At 50.4% G+C, this 18,411-nt stretch overlaps 1 protein-coding gene across 1 annotated transcript; it reads right to left on the bottom strand.

The window, feature by feature from the left end:
* Positions 1 to 446: 446 nt before the first annotated feature.
* Positions 447 to 11,917, bottom strand: LOC113451343 (thyroid receptor-interacting protein 6-like). The gene is given in 12 exon segments (XM_087916452.1): positions 447 to 684; positions 2,147 to 2,266; positions 2,687 to 2,887; positions 3,427 to 3,596; positions 3,881 to 3,971; positions 4,732 to 4,877; positions 4,880 to 5,396; positions 5,516 to 5,530; positions 5,532 to 5,639; positions 6,585 to 6,732; positions 10,875 to 11,082; positions 11,639 to 11,917. Coding segments are annotated over 11 exon segments (1,845 nt in total). The 5' UTR covers positions 11,072 to 11,082; positions 11,639 to 11,917; the 3' UTR covers positions 447 to 552.
* Between the last annotated feature and the right edge of the window lie 6,494 nt (positions 11,918 to 18,411).

Here is an 18,411-nt window from a genome sequence, read left to right as displayed (position 1 = left end):
GCTCACATAGCATCCCAGGAGGAGGACGGAGGGAGGGAAGAGGGGAAATCGCCCCCAGCCCCAAATTTATCCAGATAAGACCAGCTTATGAGTAAGGGGAGTCTCCCAGGCTTATGGGTACGGGAGTCCATTCAAAGATATTCAGGGGACAGAGGAAGTTCCACCCTTGAAACACAGAGCAGCTCTCAGGATGATGGGATTTGTAGCCTGTGGCAGCTGGGACAAGACTGAAGAATGGACGGAAATCTATTTGGCGGAGTCCTTGCGGAGCTGGGGAGCTTTCTACACCCTCCCCCAAATTGGGAAGTTAATGAAATAACGGGGGGAAGCAATTTAGAGCGGCGTGGGCCCAAGATGGTGCCTTGAAGAGGGGGTGGACTTCAACTCCCAGAATTCCCCAGCTAGCCAAGCTGTCTGGGAATTCTGGGAGTTGAAGTCCACCCCTCTTCAAGGCGCCATCTTGGGCCCACCGTGCAATACAGCAACCAGCTGTTTGCACTCAGGAAACGGGGTGCAAAGTCGAGCAGCCCACGAAGCCGCCCCCCACTCCCATCAGCAGTCAGTGGTGATATCGGAGGAGAGATCCTGGATCCGGCGGGCGCTGCAGTTCTTACAGAGAATATGGCCGTCCAGCGGGTAGCAGCCGCGGCCCTCCCCTTCGGAAGAGAGGAGGCGGCCACACTCCTGGAGAGGGGAAGCGGGGGTGGGGGGAAGAGGAAAAGGAAAACAGGGTGCGACTGTTAGGGGTGCTCCCAAAAGGATCCCTCCATCCCGAAGTCACAGAATGTCAGGGATTGAAAGGATCCTCGGAGGTTGTCTAGTCCAGCCCCTGGTCCAGGATAGGAGACCTTAATATATGCCACCCCAGACAAGCAGTGGTCCAATTTTTTGCTTGAAAAGCGAAAGGAAGGAAAGGAAAGGAAAGGAAAGGAAAGAAGGAAGGAAGGAAGGATAAAAGAAAGAAAGAAAGAAAGAAAGAAAGAAAGAAAGAAAGAAAGAAAGAAAGAAAGAAAGAAAGAAAGAAAGAAAGAAAGAAAGAAACAAAGAAGAGAGGAAGGAAGAAAAGAGATAAGAGAAAGAAAGAAAAAAGAGATAAAAGAGAAAAAGAAAGAAAGGATGGATGGATGGATAGATATAGGTAAATATAGATGGATAGAGTGACCGGCGAGAGATAGCTAGATAGGAGGATGGGAAGATGGAGAGATGGCTAAACTGACAGATGTGTGATATAGATAGATGGATACATAGATGATATGATAATGCAGGGATAGATGGATGGATGGATAGATAGGTAGATATAGATGATGCATATATATAATGCATAACTAGACAATAGACTTGGTTAGGTGGATAGACAGAGATAATGATAGATGGATATAGATTAAATAGAAGAGAGACAGACAAAGATAAGATAAAGGTAAGTAGAATAAATAGATATATATAGATAGATAGATTAAATAGAAGACAGACAGAAACAAAGATAGATTAGATAGATAGAATAAATAGATCTAGAAGGAGGATTGATAGATAGATATAAGATATAGTTAGATATAGGTAATTAGAATAGATATCTAAAGATAGGTAGGTAGGTAGGGAGAGAGGGTGAGAGATGATAGGTGGATACATGGATAGACATATAGGTGATAAACACAGATGACAGATGGATATAGAGACAGCTGGAGAGATGGATGGAGAGACGGAGAGACAGATGTGTGATATAAATAGATGGACAGAGATAGATGACAGATATAATGCATGGGAAAGAGAGAGAAAAGAGATGGTTAGATGGATAGACAGACAGACTGAGAGAGATAAGGATGGATGGATAGATGAATGGATAGATATAGTTAGATATAGATAAAGAGAGAGGGAGAGATGATAGGCAGGCAGGCAGGCAGACAGAGAGAGACATCCTAGAATCCCAGGGCTGGAAGGGACCTTAGAGGTCATCTAGTCCAACCCCCTACTTTATTAGGCGGCCTTCCACCCGTCCCACGCAAATGCCTTTCCTTAACAACCTCCGTCGCATAGCACACCCACAAGTCCAGCTCCGCCCATCGTCCACCTGGGGGCCCACTCTGCCCATGCTCACGGGGTCCCGACAGCAGCCTCCCTGCCCGCCTCCCCCCGCCCCGTCGCGGCTCACCTCGCACTTGTAGCAGTTGATGTGGAAGCTGCGATCCAGGGCCACGATGCGCACCGTCTCCTCCTGACCTGGTTCGGGCATGATGGCTTCACCGCACACAGAGCATCGGGGGCGAATTTCCTAGAAGGGGGGCAGAAGAGGGCGGGAATCAGAAAAGAGACGTGATGTTGAGCCCTGTCCTCTTCCTGAGATTTTGGGGCCTCGGGGTCCCCCGCTTCTCCCGCCTTGCTGGTTGGGGAGGATGGGACTTGTAGTACAGCACACACCGGACACCGGGGGTCGAATTTTCTAGAGGGAGGGCGCAGGAATCGGGATTGTTGTCCATCCTGCCCTTTTTCTGAGATCTTGGGGGCATCGGGGTCGCCCGCTTCTCCCGCCTTGCTAGCTGGGGAGGATGGGACTTGTGGTACTGCCTCCCTACAACCGCGGCACGGAGGACGAGAGTCGTGCTACGGTCTTTGAATCCAAGGATCTCTTTGGGGATCCTAAAAGATAACCCCAAAGGAATATATATATATATATATACACACACACATACACACGCTTCCCCCCCAAATCTCACCGGTGGAAATCTTCAATGCAGTGGATCTGGCTGGTGGCGTCCACGGTGAAGGGGATCCCATCAAGGCAGCGGTGGCAAACCACACAGGTGAAGCACTGGGGGTGGTAAGCTTTGCCCATGGCCCGCAGGATCCGATCCATGATGGACTTGGAGCACATGGAACATTTCTCCAAGGTCACCTGGGCCGGGAGGGGGTCGGTTTCAGTCAGAAAATCGGATTTTTAAAAATAAAATATAAAATTATAAAAGAACCCTCCTTCCACTCTCTTGCCATTGTTTTTATCCCTGGGTTCAAGCCTCTGCGAGTTAAAGCAATGGCTGAGTTGGCAGACGGCAGGATTCTGCAGGCCTTTGGGTGCCTGCGGCTTGGATCGCTTGCTCGAGCCGCCTAAAAAAACCACCCTGCTCTACTAGAGAAGCACGGGGTTGGACTAGAAGACCTCCAAAGTCCCTCCCAGCTCTGTTCTGATACATTTCATGAACAGGAAGCCGCGTTTTCACATGTCGACACCAGGGGAGCCCAACTCCCAGAAATTAGAGCCACGTTTTGCAAACTTTGTATGAAGACCGGTGGACTTCAAAAACTCCCAGAATTCCCCTGCTTGGCAGGGGGAATTCTGGGAGTTGAAGTCCACCCGTCTTAAAACAAGAGGCTAAGTTTGAAAAAAAAAAAACAAAATGAGGATTTTTTTTGAACACCCCGCCCCCATCAACTCACAATATAGCAGGATTCACAGTACGACCGGCGGTCAATGGCGTAGAACGGCTGTCCCCGCAGGCGGCACCGGCAGGTAGCACAGGTGAAGCACTCGACGTGGAAGACCTGGTCCATGGCCACGCAGCCCGTCCCGTCGCCTACCACGTTTTCCCCGCACTGAGCGCAGCGGCCTGCAAAGGTCAAGGAGACAGAACTACGATGCTCAATTGCAAACCGGTAGCAGGCCAGACCTGTTACCCCCCCACCAAAAAAAACCCCCAATGTTGAGTCGAAAAGATCCAAGTTTCCCCTGAAAACAAGCCAAGGGGAGCTTCCCGCGTGGCTATTCCGTCCAGCGATAGCATTTCGAGATAGACTGCTCTTGCACCTAGAGGCTCCGTTAAAAAAAAGACGAACTTTGGGGGGTTTTTTTGGTTTTCAATCGCTAAATTTTTAAAGGCTCCGAGAAACCCACCAAAATATTCCGCGGTGGGAGGATTGTTCAGGTCGTACATCAATTTCTTGGTCAGACGGTCCAGCTCCTCTTCTGGGCGGCACAAGGGAAGCTGCGGGAAAGAGAGGGGAGACTGGGAGAATGGCGGTCACTAAGCTGGGCAACTGAGAAGCATGAAACATCCCCCCAACACGCCGGGTTAAATGAGGATGCAGGCACGGCTCCTGAGCATGGGCCAAGTGCAATCCGGTTTGCCACCAACAAATTCCTCAGGAATTTAAGCCACTGGGCCTCCTATACAGGTAACTTCCAACCGTTTAGTAACCACTCAAAATTACAATGCCCCCCCCAAAACAGTGACTTATGACTGTTTTTCGCACTTACGACCATGGCAGCATCCCATGGGCATGTGATCAACATTCAGGCGCTTGGCAACGGACTTGTATTTACGACAGGTTGGGCTTCCGGGGGTCGCGGGATCCCCCTTTTCCAAGCTTCCAATGAGCCAAGCCAATGGGGAAGCCAGATTTGCTTAACAACCGAGCGACTCACTTAACAACAGCAGGGATCCACATAAGAACGGCAGCGAGGAAGGTTGTCAAAGGGGCAAAACTCATTTAACAAGCATCTTGCTTGACAATGGAAATGTTGGGCTCAGTATGTCAAGAACTACCTTGACTTGCCGCACAAAACATAGACTCTGGGAACTGTTGAGGAGGAGTTGTCCTCAGCCTCATTCTCATACACAAGCTGAATTTCTCTAGCATTCATTCTTTCCCTCCTGCATTCCATTCCTGGATGGAAGCCCCCTTCCCCAGAAAGACCCCTACCCAGCCTTCCCCTTCCCCATTATCCCCAGCAGCTAGAATTACCTGATGGGGGAACCTCAGCCCCCCAATGCCAGCAGGAACCGGAGGCACCGTCAACTCGTCCTTCCCAGCTTTCACCAATCCAGACTGGAACTGCCCCGCCGGTGCCAACCTTCCCTGCCCTGCAGGGCCGGCATAGAATTCCCCTCGCCCAGTTGCTGGCCATAGGAGGGAGGCTCTGGGTACCAAGGCTCGGCCTCATGGGGGCGCGGACGGGACCCCGGTTCGGTGGCATATTGCGGGGGAGGTTTCCCTCCATATCCTAGTTGCGGGGACGGGGGCCCATACGCCGGCTCGGCCCTGCGCCTGGGCTGGTTGTAGCCCAGCACCGGTTTGGCCACCTTCACCTGGACATTGAAGGGGGGCCCAGCTGAGGAGGACGCCGTGGCGTATGAGGCGGGCATTGGCTGGGGGTACGGCTTGGGTGCCAACGGGGCACGGTGGTATCCGTAGACATCCCCCAAGCCGGGTGAGCCGTACTGGCAGGGAAGCACTGGGGTGGCTGGGTAAGGGGATCCAGAGCCTGGTGGGCCTCCGTAAGGCAGGGTCTTGGCATCCGGCTTGGGGGCCACAAAGCCGCCCGAGAGGGTGGGCTTGTAAGTAGCCGAAGCCGGGCTGGGTTTGGGAGTACCAGGCTGCAGAGGTGGATACGGTGCAGATTCCGTGTTCTGCAAAAAAACGGGTAAAACAATCAGGGTCCCAAGTAAAGAATTTTTTTGGGGGGGACAACCCCCCAGGCACCGCCCCCCCATCCCCATCTCGTCCTCCCATCCCTCAGCTTCCTCACGGCTCGTTCGCTCCGGGCGTTGCTGGGTGCCCTCCATGTCAGCCAACATGCTGGTAAGCGAATCTATCTGGACATCGAGGTTGGTGGGGTGAAGGCCACGCGCCTGCTCCGGCGATTCTCCCTCCTGGTGGAAAATATAGTTTTTTGGGGGGGAGTGGGATCAGGATGTCTCTCTGATTGAGGAAGCCATTTTAACCACGCCCGATCCGATCTGGGCTTCTGGAATGGGGTGACTCCCCGCCTTTGCCCCGCTCCCGAGGGCTGTGCCTGTTGGATCTCGGCCTGCCCTGTTTTGGCAGAAGGGCGCCAGTGTTTTTAGCAGTTTCACCTTTTTCCCTGTGGAAAATGCGGCTCCCGGGATCCTTGCCCGTGCCTAGAACAATCCTGGGAACCACAACTCTCAGAATTGCACTATCCTGTTTCCCCAAAAATAAAACCTACCCTGAAAGTAAGTCCTAGCTTGACTTTTTTTTTTTTACCCGTGCACCCAAAATAAGCCCTAATGAAGATTCCCACCCACTCCAGGGTAAAAATTAAGCTAGTGTGGGGATGGGTGGTGGTGGATGAAGGTGCCCTACTACTTACCTTTGGACAGTTGTAGCCAGGCCTCGCACACCCTGACACCCGCCTTGCCGGCCCATTTCTTCAGCCACCGGCAAGGCTGGCAAGGCTTTCCTAGTGGCCTCTGTAGCTGATAACAAAGCTCCGGATCGATCCAGAGTTATCGGCTGCAGAGGCCTGGAAAGCCTTGCTGGCCACAGAAGAAGGACTTCCGGAAGAAGGCCGGTGACGACGCGTGCAAGTGAGGTTAGTCCGTGGATGGCGTCCCCGAAAATAAGACCTGGTGCCTTTTTTTTAGTGGCAAAAAAATATAAGACAAGGTCTTATTTTTCAGGGAAACACGGTAGGTGCCGGCAAGGCTCCCAGCAGCTGCGTTCTCCAGAGGGCGCCAGGTTGAGGGAAAGATAGCAGCTCAGCATGGTATCTCCGCTGGGCTGCCTCCCCGCCAGACCACTCTAAGCCTTCCTCCCCCTTCAGCCAGGTGGGGTCAATCCCGGGGCCTCCTTACCTGCAGGGTGTAGCTGGGAGGTGTAGCGCTATCCCAGGATCCCCGAGACCCTCGCTCACTTACGGAGGAGTAGGGGGAGTCCGCAGGAGAATCCTGGGGATGGAAAGTGGGGCCTGGGGCGGAGGAAGAAGAAGGGCAGAGATTCATACTCGGGAAAGGGCAGAAGGAATGAAGCTGGGTTCTCTAGGTGTTGGGATCTAGAACTCCCAGACTTGTCAGGCGGCCGGCCTGCCCAGGAGCAAGGTCTGCTGGGAAATGTAGTCAGAGGACATGTTGCCATTTTAGAATGCAGGTATGATTCCTATTCAGAGATCTGGCTCCACCCATCCCTCCACCCATCTTCATCCATGCATCATACATCCATCATCTGTCCATCCATCTTCTGTCTCCATCCATCCATCATCCATCCTTCTTGTCTCCATTCATCCAACCATCTATCTTCTGTCTCCATCCATCCATCCATCCATCCTATCTGTCCATCCATCCATCCATCCATCTTGTCTCCATCTACCCATCCATCATCCATCCATCCTGTGTCCATCCATCCATCCAATCTGTCCATCCATCTTATCTGTCCATCCATCCATCCAATCTGTCCATCCATCCGATCTGTCCATCCATCCAATCTGTCCATCCATCTAATCTGTCCATCCATCTAATCTGTCCATCCATCTAATCTGTCCATCCATCTTATCTGTCCATCCACCCATCCTATCTGTCCATCCATCCATCCATCCGATCTGTCCATCCATCCATCCATCTAATCTGTCCATCCATCCAATCTGTCCATCCATCTAATCTGTCCATCCATCTTATCTGTCCATCCACCCATCCTATCTGTCCATCCATCCATCCATCCGATCTGTCCATCCATCCAATCTGTCCATCCATCCAATCTGTCCATCCATCCAATCTGTCCATCCATCTAATCTGTCCATCCATCTAATCTGTCCATCCATCTTATCTGTCCATCCACCCATCCTATCTGTCCATCCATCCGATCTGTCCATCCATCCAATCTGTCCATCCATCCATCCATCCGATCTGTCCATCCATCCAATCTGTCCATCCATCCAATCTGTCCATCCATCTAATCTGTCCATCCATCTAATCTGTCCATCCATCTTATCTGTCCATCCACCCATCCTATCTGTCCATCCATCCATCCATCCATCCGATCTGTCCATCCATCCAATCTGTCCATCCATCCATCCATCCATCCTATCTGTCCATCCATCCATCCATCCATCCTATCTGTCCATCCATCCATCCATCCATCTTGTCTCCATCTACCCATCCATCATCCATCCATCCTGTGTCCATCCATCCATCCAATCTGTCCATCCATCCAATCTGTCCATCCATCTTATCTGTCCATCCATCCATCCAATCTGTCCATCCATCCGATCTGTCCATCCATCCAATCTGTCCATCCATCTAATCTGTCCATCCATCTAATCTGTCCATCATCATCCACCATCTATCTGTCCATCCACCCATCCATATCTGTCCATCATGTCCATCCATCCATCCATCCGATCTGTCCATCCATCCATCCATCTCCTCCATCCATCTGTCCATCCATCCAATCTGTCCATCCATCCATCCATCTAATCTGTCCATCCATCCAATCCATCCATCCATCCATCCATCCATCCATCCATCTAATCTGTCCATCCATCCATCCATCTAATCTGTCCATCCATCCATCCATCTAATCTGTCCATCCATCTAATCTGTCCATCCATCTAATCTGTCCATCCATCTAATCTGTCCATCCATCTTATCTGTCCATCCATCCAATCTGTCCATCCATCTAATCTGTCCATCCATCTTATCTGTCCATCCATCTTATCTGTCCATCCACCCATCCTATCTGTCCATCCATCCATCCATTCGATCTGTCCGTCCATCCATCCATCTAATCTGTCCATCCATCCAATCTGTCCATCCATCTAATCTGTCCATCCATCTTATCTGTCCATCCACCCATCCTATCTGTCCATCCATCCATCCATCCGATCTGTCCATCCATCCAATCTGTCCATCCATTCAATCTGTCCATCCATCCAATATGTCCATCCATCTAATCTGTCCATCCATCCAATCTGTCCATCCATCCAATCTGTCCATCCATCTAATCTGTCCATCCATCTTATCTGTCCATCCACCCATCCTATCTGTCCATCCATCCATCCATCCGATCTGTCCATCCATCCATCCATCCGATCTGTCCATCCATCCAATCTGTCCATCCATCCAATCTGTCCATCCATCTTATCTGTCCATCCAACCATCCGATCTGTCCATCCATCCATCCATCCGATCTGTCCATCCATCCGATCTGTCCATCCATCCGATCTGTCCATCCATCTTATCTGTCCATCCACCCATCCTATCTGTCCATCCATCCATCCATCCAATCTGTCCATCCATCCAATCTGTCCATCCATCTTATCTGTCCATCCACCCATCCTATCTGTCCATCCATCCATCCATCCAATCTGTCCATCCATCCTAATCTGTCCATCCATCTATCTGTCCATCCATCCTATCTGTCCATCCATCCATCCTATCTGTCCATCCATCATCCATCCGATCTGTCCATCCATCTAATCTGTCCATCCATCTTATCTGTCCATCCATCTAATCTGTCCACCCATCCTATCTGTCCATCCATCCATCCATCCGATCTGTCCATCCATCCGATCTGTCCATCCATCCGATCTGTCCATCCATCTAATCTGTCCATCCATCTTATCTGTCCATCCAACCATCCATCTAATCTGTCCATCCATCTAATCTGTCCATCCATCTTATCTGTCCATCCAACCATCCGATCTGTCCATCCATCCATCCATCCGATCTGTCCATCCATCCGATCTGTCCATCCATCCGATCTGTCCATCCATCTTATCTGTCCATCCACCCATCCTATCTGTCCATCCATCCATCCATCCAATCCATCCATCAATCTGTCCATCCATCTTATCTGTCCATCCATCTTATCTGTCCATCCATCCATCCATCGTCATCCGATCTGTCCATCATCGATCTATCCATCCATCTAATCTGTCCATCCATCTAATCTGTCCATCCATCATCTTCATCCATCCATCCATCTAATCTGTCCATCCATCTAATCTGTCCATCCATCTAATCTGTCCATCCATCCAATCTGTCCATCCATCTAATCTGTCCATCCATCTTAATCTGTCCATCCATCCAATCTGTCCATCCATCTAATCTGTCCATCCATCTTATCTGTCCATCCATCTTATCTGTCCATCCATCATCTATCTGTCCATCCATCCATCTGTCCATTGATCTGTCGTCCATCCATCCATCCTATCTAATCTGTCCATCCATCCAATCTGTCCATCCATCTAATCTGTCCATCCATCTTATCTGTCCATCCACCCATCCTATCTGTCCATCCATCCATCCATCCGATCTGTCCATCCATCCATCCCGGCAACATCCATCCGCCATCCATCCATCCGATCTGTCCATCCATCCAATCTGTCCATCCATTCAATCTGTCCATCCATCCAATATGTCCATCCATCTAATCTGTCCATCCATCCAATCTGTCCATCCATCCAATCTGTCCATCCATCTAATCTGTCCATCCATCTTATCTGTCCATCCACCCATCCTATCTGTCCATCCATCCATCCATCCGATCTGTCCATCCATCCATCCATCCGATCTGTCCATCCATCCAATCTGTCCATCCATCCAATCTGTCCATCCATCTTATCTGTCCATCCAACCATCCGATCTGTCCATCCATCCATCCATCCGATCTGTCCATCCATCCGATCTGTCCATCCATCCGATCTGTCCATCCATCTTATCTGTCCATCCACCCATCCTATCTGTCCATCCATCCATCCATCCAATCTGTCCATCCATCCAATCTGTCCATCCATCTTATCTGTCCATCCACCCATCCTATCTGTCCATCCATCCATCCATCCAATCTGTCCATCCATCCAATCTGTCCATCCATCTAATCTGTCCATCCATCTTATCTGTCCATCCACCCATCCTATCTGTCCATCCATCCATCCATCCGATCTGTCCATCCATCCAATCTGTCCATCCATCCAATCTGTCCATCCATCCAATCTGTCCATCCATCCAATCTGTCCATCCACCCATCCTTCATCCACCCATCCTATCTCTCCACCCACCCACCCACCCATATTCTGTCTATATCCATCCCTTGTCCCGGTCCATCTTGTCTGATCCGTTTTGCCCCCATCCATCTGCTCATCCATCCACCTGATCTGGGGTCTCAGGAGGGCCCCCATTGAGCTCATCCCCCCATTGGTCTCCGGAGTTCGGTGGGTGGGTCTGGGGGCTGCAGGGACGGAGGCGAAGGTCTTCTGGACATTGCAGGCGGCTGTGCCCGAGGCAGGGACATCGGGCTGGGCCAGGAGCCCCGCTTGCTTTGGGGGCAGCCAGGTGGGGCCCGACATGCTGAGGGAACCTGGAATATTTTTTGGGGGGTGGGGGAGCGGTGGGTTTGCAGAGGAAAAACACATCGAGTCAAAATTGGACGCTGAATGGAACGTCTGGGCTTAATTCCCCCAGCCCCGTCCTTATTTTTTGGAAGTTCTGCTTTTGAATCCGTTTTCACCTGAACCTGAATGGTAAAAGGAAGGGAGGAGTGGGATAGGTAGAGGGATGGAGGGATGGATAAACAGTCGGAGAGATAGAAAAGGAGAGAGAGAGAGAGGCAAGAAAGAGGTGGTTATAAAAAGAAAGACGATAGAGACGAAAGGAGAGAAAGGGAGCCCAGAAGAGACTGGGGGGCTCAGAAAGGGCTGGGAGGATAGACTGGGGGGCTCAGAAGAGACTGGGGGGCTCAGAAGAGACTGGGGGGCTCAGGATGGGGGGCTCAGAAGGGTTGCAGCAAGGCGGCGATCCCAAGAAAAACAGCCCCTCCCCAATGTAGTTTATGCCCCCCACCGATCAGACCCTGCCCTGGATAGACCAGGTTAAAGCCCCCCCCCCCCCACACACACACCTCTGCCCCTCCTCACCTGATCCCGGCGTCTCCTCGTCCCCCCAAACTTCCCTCCCGCGCCGAGAAAACTTTCTCCGCTCCGAACGCGGCAAAGAAACTTTTCTTTTCTTTCCACTTTTTTTTTCCCCCAACTTTGGTTTTTTTTTTAAACCGACCCCCCTCACCGGGGGGGTGACGTCACCGCATTCCACAGCGTCACGTGGAGCCTGGGAATTCCTGCCACTTCCGGTGGTTTGGGTGGGAGGCGGGCATGGGGAGGGGGGAGAGGGCGGCCCCTGGGACGAGGCTGTTCCCCACCCCCCCGCCTCGCCCCCACCTGCAATCCGCACAGGTGGGGAACTCCAAGGCCCATGCTTCCAAGCCTACGGGGGAGGGGGCGCGGGGGGGGGGAGGAAGCATGGGTAGGGACAGAGGAGGGCGTTGAAATTTGGGGGCTTCTTCCAAGGGAAGAAAGTGGGGAGGTCCCACCGGAGTCCCATCTGTGGGACTTCAACACCCATGCTCCCCAGCTGGCATGGGCAGAGACGTGGAGGGTGCAATCTTTTGCACACCGAGGGTGCCTGTTTTGGGAAGAAGCAGCTTTTGGCGGGGAATTTGCAAGAGTATTGCAGTTTACAGATGAACAGAGTCGGAAGGGACCTCGTAGGTCATCTAGTCCAACCCCCCTCCCTCCCAAGCAGGAGATCCCACACCATTTCTGAAAGAAAGGAGAGAAAGGGAAAGGATGGAGGAAGGAAGGAATGAAAGAGAGAAAAAGAAAAGAAAGGAAAAACAGAATAACAAAACCGGAAGGGACCTCGGTGGTCATCTACTCCAACCCCCACCCAAGCCATACTACACCATTTCTGACCGATGGCACTCCAATCTCTTCTTGTAATGTATGTCATGGGGGAAGAATGGGGTCCCACTGGACTCCAACTCCCGGCAAAGTACCCTGGTAATTAGAGAAAGGAGAAGGTGGAGGGAGCGGCTGGCGGGGGCGGGGTCCCGGGGGGACCCAAGCAGACTTGCCCGGCTGAGACAGGGCAGGGTGTGCCAGCCGCCTGCCCGCCAGGGGTTTCATCACCCAGCAAGCCGCTGCTTGCCCAGGGTGTGAGTTGTGTGTAAATGTGTAGTTGTGTGTCTGGAATTTTCGCTTCTCCAAATCCTCGGGATTTGGGGGAGGGGGGGGCAATTTTGCAAGGGAGGGAGGTAGACCCTCCATTTCTCCCCCACCTTGAGCAGATTTTGATCTTTTTCCCTCCAGAAGGTCAGTTAGTGAGACGGTCAATAAGTGAGTCCAGTTCGTCAGCAGGTCGCCAAAGGGGAACACGTGACCTCTGGGACACAGCGACCGTCGTGAATACGAGTCGGGTTGCCAGGAATTTTCCTTTTGATCACAGAGAGGCTGCGGCGGTCGTAAAGGGTGAAAAGCAACCCTGGTTTACTTTTTTTTGCAACGGTTGTAAGTTGAGGACTACCTGTGTAGGGTAAGGGTTGGGGGGGGTTGGACTGGAAGACCTCCAAGGTCCCTTCCTATTTGGTTACAGTTAGCCCTTGAACTTTCATTTTAGTGACCATTCTAAGTTACAACGGCACCAAAAAAGTGACTTGTGACCGTGTTTCACACTTATGACCGTTGCAGCAGCCCCCACGGTCACGTGAGTTACATTCAAATGCTTTACCACTGCTTCATATTTACAACGGTTGCAGTGGCCCCCGCAAAATCCATGGGGGGGAGCCGGATTTGCTTAATGACTGAGTTACACATTTAACAACTACACTGATCACTTAACAACGGTGGCAAGGAAGGTCATAAAACAGAACAAAACTGACTTAAGAAATGTCTCACTTCACCACAGAAACACTGGGGGCCCATTGTGGCTATAATACGAGGACACTGTAAATTACATTGACAGGGTTATTCATTGAACAGTGGAGGTGATTCACTTAACAAACGCAGCGAGAATAGTTGTAAACCAGGACAAAACGCCCTGAATAATTTTTTTTGTTGATTCTGGGCTCGACAGTGGTCGTACGTCGAGGACTGAGATTGGGCCTGGGGCTCAGAATCGGAGCATGTGCAGAGTGCCCGGAAGGCCCTTGTCGGGAAGGCTTGGCATCCTTCTGCATCGCAGCGCATGGAACGGCGCATGGCGCATTGCCAGCCTTATCGCCCAAGAGGCTGTTCTTATCGCTTTTGGCAGGAGCACTGTGTTTTCACAGGCACACACCTAAGGCGTGGTGCCCGCCCGGCAGTGTGGTGCAGTGGTTAGAGCTGTGAGGGTCGACATGGCACACAGAGCCCTCTCTGTGGACACGTGCACCGTCGCCAGCTGGTCTTTGCAGGCGCTGGAGCACTGAAACATGGCGAAAAAACAGGCCTTTTGGGGCTGTTTTCAGGCTGTTTTGACCCAAAAAGTGGCCTGAAAACAGCCCAAAACCAGTTTGAAAACGGACCAAGAAATAGCTTGAAACAGCCCCCAAAATGGTCTGGACACAGCCAACAAAACAGCCAAAAATCAGGCCATTTTTGAGGCCTTTTTCAGACAGTTTTCCAGGCCGTATTCCGGCCCTTTTCCCTGAACAATGGGCAAAAAACAGGCCATTTGGGGGCCATTTTCAGGCTGTTTTGGTCCCAAAAGTGCTGAAAACAGCCTGAAATGGCTCAAAAACAGCTCCCAAAATGGCCAAAAACCCAGGCCATTTTTCAGGCTGTTTTTTTGGGCAATATCAACAATAGGCCTAGGTTCAACCTCAGCCACTTTAAGACCCGTGGACTTCAACTCCCAGAATTCTAGGAATTGAAGTCCACTGAGGGAATTCTGGGAGTTCAAGTCCACTGAGGGAATTCTGGGAGTTCAAGTCCACTGAGGGAATTCTAGGAATTGAAGTCCACTGAGGGAATTCTGGGAGTTGAAGTCCACTGAGGGAATTCTAGGAATTTTAGTCCACTGAGGGAATTCTGGGAGTTCAACTCCATTGAGAGAATTCTAGGAATTGAAGTCCACTGAGGGAATTCTGGGAGTTCAAGTCCACTGAGGGAATTCTGGGAGTTCAAGTCCACTGAGGGAATTCTGGGAGTTCAAGTCCACTGAGGAAATTCAGGGAATTGAAGTCCACTGAGGGAATTCTGGGAGTTCAAGTCCACTGAGGGAATTCTGGGAGTTCAAGTCCACTGAGGGAATTTTGGGAGTTCAAGTCCACTGAGGGAATTCTGGGAGTTCAAGTCCACTGAGGGAATTCTGGGAGTTCAAGTCCACTGAGGGAATTCTGGGAGTTCAAGTCCACTGAGGGAATTCTAGGAGTTCAAGTCCACTGAGGGAATTCTAGGAATTGAAGTCCACTGAGGGAATTCTGGGAGTTCAAGTCCACTGAGGGAATTCTGGGAGTTCAAGTCCACTGAGGGAATTCTGGGAGTTCAAGTCCACTGAGGGAATTCTGGGAGTTCAAGTCCACTGAGGGAATTCTAGGAATTGAAGTCCACTGAGGAATTCTGGGAGTTCAAGTCCACTGAGGGAATTCTGGGAGTTCAAGTCCACTGAGGGAATTTTGGGAGTTCAAGTCCACTGAGGGAATTCTGGGAGTTCAAGTCCACTGAGGGAATTTTGGGAGTTCAAGTCCACTGAGGGAATTCTGGGAGTTCAAGTCCACTGAGGGAATTCTGGGAGTTCAAGTCCACTGAGGGAATTCTAGGAATTGAAGTCCACTGAGGGAATTCTGGGAGTTCAAGTCCACTGAGGGAATTCTGGGAGTTCAAGTCCACTGAGGGAATTCTAGGAATTGAAGTCCACTGAGGGAATTCTGGGAGTTCAAGTCCACTGAGGGAATTCTGGGAGTTCAAGTCCACTGAGGGAATTCTAGGAATTGAAGTCCACTGAGGGAATTCTGGGAGTTCAAGTCCACTGAGGGAATTCTAGGAATTGAAGTCCACTGAGGGAATTCTGGGAGTTGAAGTCCACTGAGGGAATTCTAGGAATTTTAGTCCACTGAGGGAATTCTGGGAGTTCAACTCCATTGAGAGAATTCTAGGAATTGAAGTCCACTGAGGGAATTCTGGGAGTTCAAGTCCACTGAGGGAATTCTGGGAGTTCAAGTCCACTGAGGGAATTCTGGGAGTTCAAGTCCACTGAGGAAATTCTAGGAATTGAAGTCCACTGAGGGAATTCTGGGAGTTCAAGTCCACTGAGGGAATTCTGGGAGTTCAAGTCCACTGAGGGAATTTTGGGAGTTCAAGTCCACTGAGGGAATTCTGGGAGTTCAAGTCCACTGAGGGAATTCTGGGAGTTCAAGTCCACTGAGGGAATTCTGGGAGTTCAAGTCCACTGAGGGAATTCTGGGAGTTCAAGTCCACTGAGGGAATTCTAGGAATTGAAGTCCACTGAGGGAATTCTGGGAGTTCAAGTCCACTGAGGGAATTCTGGGAGTTCAAGTCCACTGAGGGAATTCTGGGAGTTCAAGTCCACTGAGGGAATTCTGGGAGTTCAAGTCCACTGAGGGAATTCTAGGAATTGAAGTCCACTGAGGGAATTCTGGGAGTTCAAGTCCACTGAGGGAATTCTGGGAGTTCAAGTCCACTGAGGGAATTTTGGGAGTTCAAGTCCACTGAGGGAATTCTGGGAGTTCAAGTCCACTGAGGGAATTTTGGGAGTTCAAGTCCACTGAGGGAATTCTGGGAGTTCAAGTCCACTGAGGGAATTCTGGGAGTTCAAGTCCACTGAGGGAATTCTGGGAGTTCAAGTCCACTGAGGGAATTCTAGGAATTGAAGTCCACTGAGGGAATTCTGGGAGTTCAAGTCCACTGAGGGAATTCTGGGAGTTCAAGTCCACTGAGGGAATTCTAGGAATTGAAGTCCACTGAGGGAATTCTGGGAGTTCAAGTCCACTGAGGGAATTCTGGGAGTTCAAGTCCACTGAGGGAATTCTAGGAATTGAAGTCCACTGAGGGAATTCTGGGAGTTCAAGTCCACTGAGGGAATTCTGGGAGTTCAAGTCCACTGAGGGAATTCTGGGAGTTCTAGTCCACTGAGGGAATTCTGGGAGTTCAAGTCCACTGAGGGAATTCTGGGAGTTCAAGTCCACTGAGGGAATTCTAGGAATTGAAGTCCACTGAGGGAATTCTGGGAGTTCAAGTCCACTGAGGGAATTCTGGGAGTTCAAGTCCACTGAGGGAATTCTGGGAGTTCAAGTCCACTGAGGGAATTCTGGGAGTTCAAGTCCACTGAGGGAATTTTGGGAGTTCAAGTCCACTGAGGGAATTCTGGGAGTTCAAGTCCACAGAGGGAATTCTAAGAGTTGAAATCCTCAAATCTTAAAGTTTCCAAGGTTGGACACCCCTGGAATATAGGGTCTCCTGCTTGAGCAACAGGTTGGACTAGAAGACCTCCAAAGTCCCTTTCCAATTCTGGTATTCCCCCAGGACCTATGACCCCATCATTCCCAACCCATCGCACCAGTGTTATTTTCCTTTGGAGGGTAAAAAAGACAATATAAACCTTAATCAAATCACGGCGCCCTTCTGCCGACATTCCCTCCTGGGCCTGGGAAGCCTTCAAAGCCGCTTCGGCTTCCTTGAAAACCGCCGGCGGGCAGATTTCCAACCGGTTGAGTTTCCTGCCCCCCTTTTTTTTTGCTGGGTATGCAAAAAAACCGGAAAAAAACCTCAGGGCCCCTCCCTGGACAAGGAAACTGGTGGTTCCTCCTTCGAACTGGCACGAACATTAAAAAAACTGCAACCACTAACCACCATTGTTGGTTAAAAATTGCTGGGCGGGAATGCAGAGCCTGGATCAGATTGGGCTTATTTTAAGAAAAATAAGAATCGTTTTAAGGATAGTTTCGGCCTTTCTCCTTTTTCTTTTTGGGAGTTTTTCTTTCCTGCTTTTCGGGCACCAATGTTGAACGCTGAATCCACGCTGGCTTGTCGATGCTTGTTTGTCCTTTGAGGGAAAAATCGAGCTTGTTCCGGGGAAAATTTCCAATGGCTGCAGGGTGGAAGTTTAAAATGTTTTAGTCCCAACCGTGTGAAAATCGCAAGTTGAAGTCCACCCCTCTTAAAGCAGGCTGGCTGGGGAATTATGGGAATAGAGGCTCACTTATTTTAAAGCATGTTAGCTAAGAATCCTGGGAGTCGAAGTCCACTCAACATAAGTCACACTGACTGGGGAATTCTGGGAGTTGAAGTCCAGCCATCTTAAAGCCCGTTGACTAAGGAATTCTGGGAGTTGAAGTCCACCCATCTTAAATAAAACTCACTAAGGAATTCTCAGGCTTGAAGTCCAGCCATCTTAAAGCCCGTTGACTAAGGAATTCTGGGAGTTGAAGTCCACCCATCTTAAATAAAACTCACTAGGGAATTCTCAGGCTTTAAATCCAGCCATCTTAAAGCCCGTTGACTAAGGAATTCTGGGAGTTAAAGTCCACCCATCTTAAATAAAACTCACTAGAGAATTCCTCAGGCTTGAAGTCCAGCCATCTTAAAGCCCGTTGACTAAGGAATTCTGGGAGTTGAAGTCCACCCATCTTAAATAAAACTCACTAGGGAATTCTCAGGCTTGAAGTCCAGCCATCTTAAAGCCCGTTGACTGAGGAATTCTGGGAGTGGAAGTCCACCCATCTTAAATAAAACTCACTAGGGAATTCTCAGGCTTGAAGTCCAGCCATCTTAAAGCACGTTGACTAAGGAATTCTGGGAGTAGAAGTCCAGCCATCTTAAATAAAACTCAATAGGGAATTCTCACGCTTGAAGTCCAGCCATCTTAAAGCCCGTTGACTAAGGAATTCTGGGAGTGGAAGTCCAGCCATCTTAAA

Source organism: Pseudonaja textilis, chromosome Z (genome assembly GCF_049901715.1).
Source record: "Pseudonaja textilis isolate UNSWEBS1 chromosome Z, rPseTex1.2, whole genome shotgun sequence".
NCBI classification, from domain to species: domain Eukaryota; kingdom Metazoa; phylum Chordata; class Lepidosauria; order Squamata; family Elapidae; genus Pseudonaja; species Pseudonaja textilis.
Note: the sequence above shows the minus strand (reverse complement) of the source record. Positions and strands in the feature narration are given on the sequence as shown.